At 41.8% G+C, this 8,179-nt stretch overlaps 1 protein-coding gene across 1 annotated transcript in view; it reads right to left on the bottom strand.

Annotated features, from left to right (window-relative positions):
• Positions 1 to 7,302: 7,302 nt before the first annotated feature.
• Positions 7,303 to 8,179, bottom strand: part of col14a1b (collagen, type XIV, alpha 1b) — a gene marked incomplete at its 3' end in the record, with an annotated part of 180,142 nt that continues 179,265 nt past the window's right edge. Inside the window, exon 45 of the mRNA XM_080735457.1 lies at positions 7,303 to 7,679. Coding sequence (XP_080591583.1) covers positions 7,303 to 7,679 — 377 coding nt within the window. The remainder of the gene's footprint in view (positions 7,680 to 8,179) is intronic.

Here is an 8,179-nt window from a genome sequence, read left to right as displayed (position 1 = left end):
TGTGTGCGTCTGTTTGAGCGTGTACAGTAGCCTATTCAGTATGTGTATGAATGTGTGCTTACATGTGTGTGTGTGTGTGTGTGTGTGTGTGTGTGTGTGTGTGTGTGTGTGTGTGTGTGTGTGTGTGTGTGTGTGTGTGTGTGTGTGCGCGTTTGATTGTGTACAGTACAGTATGTGTATGAATGTGTGTGTGCTTGCACGTGTGAGTAGAGGAGCTGTGAGTGTTTTTACTGAAGAACTTCACAGAGACCACCGGGGGAGATAACAGCTCTTCTCTACAGAAGCAAAGCATCACATTCACACACTGGAAGGAACACCCAGGATGAGAGACTCTGATTTCTCTCTCTCTGTCTCTCTCTCTCTCTGATGGACAAAGTACTCAGAAGTAAAAGTATCGATACTGCAATGATGTTGAAATGCTCTGTTACAAATACAAGTCCGGTATTCAAAATGTACTTGAGTAAAAGTACAAAAGTAATCACATTAAAATATGCTTAAGTACTGAAAGTAAAAATACAAATTTTGAACTATTTTCAAATAGCCTAAGTATTGTGTGCATAGGGCTGAAGTGGTTAATGCGTGTTTTGTAAAAAAAAAAAAAAAAATCTAAATCTACGTACTAGTAAGTTTTCAAATAAATGTATAGTGAGTAAAAAGTAGAATAATTGTCTCTGAGATGTAGTGGAGTAGTAATATACAACTACTGAAAATTGGATACTTGAGTAAGTGCAGGCTACGTGAAACAAGAAAACACTGCTGCCCTTCACTATGGAGAAGAGTCTGTCATCAGTGTGGAAATCAGACTATCACCAAATGTCTCTATCTTCACCTCACTCTTTTGACATCAGAGTAGACTCACAGTGGGACATTTGCTAGATAAAACTGATCAGAGCCATTATTAAAAAAAATACTTTATTTTATATATAAAAGGCACATCCTTTTCAGATTAAAACGTAAGGATTTTATTTTATGGGTAAACTTGTGACACCTAATAACTTCAATGAATCCTTTTGAGAGTTCCTTTCATTCCACTGGTCTTTTTGTCTTTCCAGTAGAGCCGTCACATTGAAGAAAGGAAATAAAATCTGCATCATGAAACTTCAGATGATGCAGATTTCATTTCCTTTCTTGAATCACAGACATTTGGCATACAGAAGTAGTATAGCTCAAAAGAGTTGATAAAAGGCTTTGTGATTAATGTTATGAGGGTGAATATAGAAGCAGCGTCAAGCACTTATCATCATAATCTAATGTCCTACTTTGACTTGAAGCTACTTTAAGCCTACTTCTTTAATAGGCTGATGTGTCCCTGATAGACAGAATTATTTCTAGAGACCTTCTGAATCCCATAATGAACCACCTCAGATAATGCATATTTTTCCTTAAAATGTATATTTACTCCACACATTTTATAGACAGACAGACAGACAGACAGACAGACAGACAGACAGACAGACAGACAGACAGACAGACAGGCACAACAGGTACTCTGACAACTGGCACAATGGGTATTGCATCATTCCCGAGTGTAGTACTGTACAGTGATAAGATAAACCTTTATTGATCCCTGTGGGGAAATTCAGGTGTCTTAGAGCAGAAGCCTAAATCAACACATAGGTACTGGCTGCATGTACAGATAAGAAATGACACAAGAATTTAGATAAAATAATAGTTACCTACACCTACCGCGATGGAAATTCAGTAATTTCAGCCCAATTAACCCAGCTTGTGGGAGCACGCTCCCATAAGGTGCGTGTGATCAATTATGGGTTAAGAGGGACAGGGACACTCATCAACATTGCTAGCCAGGCCTGGAATTGAACCTGGGACAACCAGGGGCTATGGTTCCCCAGGCGGGTTCCCTAACCATTCAGCTATGGCCGCCCCCCAAATCAATAGTATGTAGTATATGTACAGATGTGCCACTTGAGAACGTCACGTGCCATGACAGTTGATTGTCAGTAAATTGTTAGAACACTGACAGTGAGAAAGGAGGGCATTTGTAAAGGTGTCGTAATGTAAATACTGTTCAGATTCTTTTTTCCAATGAAAGGAAGTGTCAAAAAGTGACTTTTGTTTTCAGTAATAAAAGAGAAGAATTAGCAAGGCTAAGCAGTGAAAAGAACCTTGGAAAACAAGTATTTCCAGAAACAAATGCAGGAAAAGTACCGGAAATGCTGATGTTTTGAAATGGCACATCTGTATCACCATCACCCGGGAATTCATCATGGCCAAGCTTTTCAGTCAGGTAAATGAGAGCAGAAAGATCGAATAATGAATAATAATACAAGAGCTCAACGGTAGGTGATCATTTGTTTACTCATAGCCTGTTTTATTCCCCAAGATGACAATGAAAAAATAGTAATGCTGTTTAATAAAAAACACATTGCATTTGATCAATGCAGCAATACCATGTTTGAAATTGACATGCAGCTAGATCTCGGGGCATCAACAAATTGCTAAAATGTATATACGATCAAATAAATGGGACCTCAGCAGTAACCAGCTGCAGGCCCCCCTGTATGGCCATCTAACATCTTGACCAACAGAGCTGACATGATAACATGATAACATGCAAATACATGTCTTGTAAATACAGTACTGTGAAGATTATAGGCAGTAAAACCTGCACTATTAGAACCGGTTCTTTGCCCGTGGAGCCAAAGAACCTTGGTTCCAGAACCAGTGCCGGTTCAACTTTCTTGGAACCTTGGTTTGTTCTTGTGAACCGGCTTGCGTTTCAACCAGATTGAACAATGATTGAACCAGAGGAACCAAGGATTTTGTGGTTGATCCCGTTCGGAACCAACTTTTACGGTTCGGAAACAACTCCGGTTCTCGGTGGAAAAGCTCACCTCTGGTTCATCCCATAGGCGGGAGAAAGAACCAGAACAGGTTCTTTACCGGTGGAAAAGGCCCCATTGTGCAAAGATTAGCAACACGAGGAGGAACCACTTTGTGTGTTAATGAGAGTGAGACTGAGGGACTGAAATAATCAGGATCCCAGCCAGGCTCATGCAGATGTCAGACACAGGACCCACTTAGGTGACCAGATGCCATCTCATCAGGTAGGCTGACCTATATAATCATATTATGCAAATAAATGGGTGGACAGACACACAGAGCTAGACAGACAGACAGACAATACGCATCTGTTCATCCTAAGTGAGCACAGAGTACAGTACACCCTCCTCTTACTGCAGTAGACAGAGGGAAAACCTGCAATCTGGGATTTATTTAAATTAATACGCCGTCATTTGATCCATCTGTATGGTGGAATACGACTACACAGTCAAGCTGGGACATTTGCTACGGTCAGGGATGCTGCATAAAGTTTCATTCTCAGCATTTCAGACATTTTATACCCCCTTTTTTGCTAATTGAGTCCTCCCGACCCGGGAAGGTAAATTCGCGTCAACCAGGCTTTCTGCAGTATACCTGTGAAAAAACAGTGTGATCCTGCCTAGAAGTCCGCCTTCTTATCTTGTAATTTGCACACATGCACGCACCATTTCCGTATCAGACTGGATCAGCAACCTACAAAGGGTCTGAATGACAAGTATCATGTCGGTTTTGCCAGAGAAATATCTTTTCAACTTGTGTATCAGATGTTAAGTTTCTATCTCATCCTCCGTCTACTACTTGCAAGACGGTAAACAGAAAGCCCCAAAACACCCTCGCCCCAAAACACCCTCGTCTCCGTTGTTTCCTCAGACCACTCGCCCTCAGCGGTTCTGTATTCATTTTACTGAGGTTGGTGGTCAGGCACATGCACACATAGACATCAAAGGGGGCTTGAGCCCCTGCCCTTTTACCGGTCTGTAAAAAGTGCCCTCTCCAGACCATTAATGCAGTTTTTACTAGGGTGAAAGAAAAGCAAAAATGCTCAATTTTCATGTCATACGTAATGGCAGCATTCAAGAGAATTGCCTTAATTGTCCAAACTCTCCTGAATTTGAATGCAGCATCTCATGTCGAAAGATATGCCCTCTGTGTAGAAATCCATGCCGTACACCACATCGCCAGTATTGACTTGATTGTGCTTTGTTCAATATGGCATAAGCACAGAAAATAACCGACGCGTAGTGAGCTTGGAGGTCTGCTATTTTCAGTATTTTCATCAAAAGTGCCCCTCGTGGCGCAGTCAGTAGTGCTGTCGCCTCACAGCTAGAAGGTCCTGGGTTCGATTCCCGCCAGGGGACACTGTGGGTGCTGGGGGCGTGTTCCCTCCTCCGCGTCATCAGTGCCCACACCCTAGGTGGGGTTGGCAAAAGGGCCTTTCTGTGTGGAGTTTGCATGTTCTCCCCGTGTCTCCTAGGGTAGATACCCTCACAAAAACATGCAGTAATCCTGGTCTCTATAATGCCAGCCGGGGTGCCTGATGGAGGGGAATGGAACTGGTTGGAATAACGTGTTCTTTCCACGCGCTACGTCCAACCGGGGAAGCTCCCCCTGTCAGGTGATAAGAAGCGGCCTGCTCACTCCTCATGCATTGAAGGAAGCATGAGCTCAGTTCGGGGCCCTCCCCAGGTTGGCAGAGGGAGAGTAGAGCCCAGGATTACAGCTTAGGCAATTGGCACCGGGTGAAAAAATGGGTTACAAAAATCGTGGGATAAAAAATTTAAAGTAAAAGTGCCCCTTTAGAAATGTCCAACATTCTCTGCACGTCCCTGCTGGTGGTCACCAATCACAGGAGCATGATAGATTCTCCGACATCGTTGCTCGGTTGCTGTGGTTCGAACAATAATTGCATTTATAACTGCCAGTGAGAGCAAGAAAATGTGACGGGATCGTGGCTTCAAAGAAAATGAACACCAGATAACTTTCTCCTCTGGCACGTGAACTACAAAGGGAGCCACAAGAAAGCAACAGTTGTAGCTACTTCAATTTTATTGTCTTGTTTTGAGAAAAAAATCGATACAGAGTAAAAAATAAATTACTTCTTGATTTCCCTTTTCTTTTTTTTTTTAAACGTTGTGGTAAGAGGTGCAGATGGTGTGACTTGACAGAGAGCACTGTGGTCTGGTCCTTAGACTCAGAGGGTGACAAAAACATCAAATCTTTCCAAATGCATTTGATTTTCATCCAGATCAATAGCTCCAAAAAGAAAATATATATATTTATATCTCTGCAGGCTAACAAAGACAAGACATACAGTACCTGAACGTGTGTTTCACAAATATTTGGGACTCATTCAGGTAAAAGGACCTCAATTATCAACTAATATACACATACATATTATATGGGGATGTTTCAAAATGTTTTTTAAATCGAATAAAACTTCAAATAACACTAAAAATAAAAAAAATAAAAAAACATTTTGAAAGCATAGTTTCCTTTTCAAATAAGTACATACCCAGTAACTTGGCCACGTTTGAAAAACAATGCTGTCATTCACTGAAAGTAAGTTAAAGTATTTTCAAGTGAAAAGGTTTTTCACATGAGGCTTTTAGTATTTCTTCTGCAAGTGATTTGACGGGAAGTAAAGAGAATGATGTCCACTTTTGTAGAAATTAAAATTGCTCCCTCCATGTTAACCACCCCAGCGTCCGTAATGTTCTGAAAATAGCCAATCCACAAGCTCACTACATGGCGAAACACCGTGGTGTGAGCCGTTCTCAGCTAAAGCTTTCCCCACAATAACAGAAAACAGAAAATACACTAGTGTGGAGCCCTGAGGGACTCCGCTGAACCATATGGGGTTTAAATGGTTAACGATTGTAAATGAATGGACGCTTATGGTCCACTCCACAAAAACAACAAAAGTCACAATGGGGTGCAAAAGGCACAAACACAAAAATAGGAAAATAGCTTTATCAAGAACACTGAAGAAAATCTGTCCCTTGCTCACCACCATCACCACTGTTGAAAGTGAGGTGATTGTGACTTAACGATATGGCCACAAGTACTGTTCTCAGATACGGAAAAATACAGATTTTAAACAGGAGACCTAGTAAACAAACCAATCTCTCACATAGCCTAACTAAAATACTCTCATTATGTTACATATCATTTCATTTTAGCACCTTGTCAACCTCCAATTGACAGCAAGAAATACAAAGGGCAAAATAAAAACACAAAAACAAAAGAAATGCTGGTAACTTTAACACTGTCTGCATCAATGCTTGGTTAACTATACGATTTGAGGAGCTGAATGCTCTAGAGATGTGTCTTGTGTGACAGTATAATGCATTCTATGATTATATGAGACAAAACATCAAAGACAGATTGCTTAATCTTGACATGACACAAGCACATTAAAACAAAAAAGCATGCAACACAGTACACCGCATACAGTATGTGGGCTGTTTCATAACCTGAATAAATAATCCTGAAACTGAACACCTGGTGACACAGTCCAGCAGCCTCAAATGATACAATGAATTATTGTAGTGGTATTAAAATGAAAATATTTATCAATATACTTTTATATGTGGAATTCTTTTAACCACATGAAACCTAGCGTCCGTTTTCTGGGCATGCCATAATAGGCGAACATTCAGCTAAAATGCTCAATCTACAAGCTCACAACGCAATGAGAAGCGTTGTGAGCTAAAAGGTTGTCTATTTCCAGTGAAGAGTCTTGGTGTAGAGGGGAGAAAAGGAGAGAGCCTATTATGCCCAAGTTTTACACAAGCCCATGTAGTAAAGTAAACATTACATTGAAATAGTATAGTATTGATTACTCTGTAATGCTATCAGACATAAGGACTGTCTGTTAGCTATCGCTGTAACATCATCTACTCCATGATTTACAAACACCAATCGATCATTTTCTTCCAGACCATTGAGAGGCAGTCCCAACCAAGTAAAAAGACAAACAAACAATAATTGACACAATGAGCAAAAAGTTATAAACAAAAACAACTGATAGACAAACTATTACTTGTTTTACTGACAAATGTTTTGTTAAATATGAATTTGAACATGAGAACAGTTAATACATTTAAATCTTCCTCACAAATGGCTAGCCAGACACAAAGTGAGACAGGGCTCGGAAATACACTAAGCTCTGAGCTAAGCAATTTGAAGGACACTGAACAATTCTGTATAGATCTCCTGCTTAGGGAACTAAACATTTACTGTAGATGATCCGTGAAATAATTCAATGGTCTTAACTGAACTGAAGTATCCCCCCCCAACCCACAATGTTCATAGGAAATCCTTTATTACATCAGGCACTTTATTGATTTGTCCATAACGAATCCCAGACCACCCAATCAGTGATCAGAAATGCCCAGAGGTGGCCATCTCTCTCTCTTCGCCAATCAACTCCCTCGATTTTAATTAGTCCCTGGCGACTTATTCGCCCCGGCTCCTTTTTAGTCTCCTCTTCAGGGTACCGACTGGCCCTTCTGCCTCTCCTCCGCCTCCCTCCTCCTTCTCCCCTTGCTCCTCCTGCACCTCTCCTTCTACCGCCGAGGCTCCCAGGCTCCTGGTGAGGCGGTGAACGCCAGGAGACCTGAGCTCCACATCGTCCTGAGCGAGGGTGCCGTCACCAGGCGACTCGGGCTGGGGGGCCGGGTAGTTGGGCTGCTGGTAGTACTCAGCCGGGTAGCCCCCGCCACGGTAGGAGCGGTAGGGGTCCTCCTCCTCAGCCTCTTCATAGTTCTGGAAGGCGTTAGATGGCAGTTGGACTGAGGAGATAGTGCGGAAGTCAGTTTCCTCGCCGCCGCCTTCTCGTTTTTTTTGTGTGTTCGATCAGTCAGCCAATCAGCCGACCAGCAGCACACCACACCAACCAGCCAACCGGGAAGTCAGCCCAAACCGCCACAGTCAGTAGAAAGGTCATGTCAGGCAAAGCAGGAAGTCAGGGAGCAAAACCCGAAAACCCCCCCAAAAAAACAGCCACCACCATCACCACGGGGAAGGAAAGTTTTGGGTTGTTGTGATTTGTTTGTTGGGTTAGCAGGACATGGTAGTTGGTGTAGAACAGGAGCAAAACACAGAGGAACAAAGGTTACCAAGGGTTATTGGGGTTACTGACTTGGGTTTACCATTGTTAAAGACCGAAAACATGAAAAGCAGAGCTATAAACAGTGGTTAAATTCAAGCTATTAAGCTGTTAAGCTGTTAACAAGTTAAAATGTAAAAAAAAAGTGTTAGGTTTAAGTTTAAGTCTGCGGGTGAAGATAAAGTTAGATTCTCTAGTTACAAAATGAACCTGCTTTACTGGCAT

Source organism: Nannobrachium achirus (genome assembly GCF_963921795.1).
Source record: "Nannobrachium achirus genome assembly, chromosome: 10".
In the NCBI taxonomy this organism is placed as follows: Eukaryota; Metazoa; Chordata; class Actinopteri; order Myctophiformes; family Myctophidae; genus Nannobrachium; species Nannobrachium achirus.
Note: the sequence above shows the minus strand (reverse complement) of the source record. Positions and strands in the feature narration are given on the sequence as shown.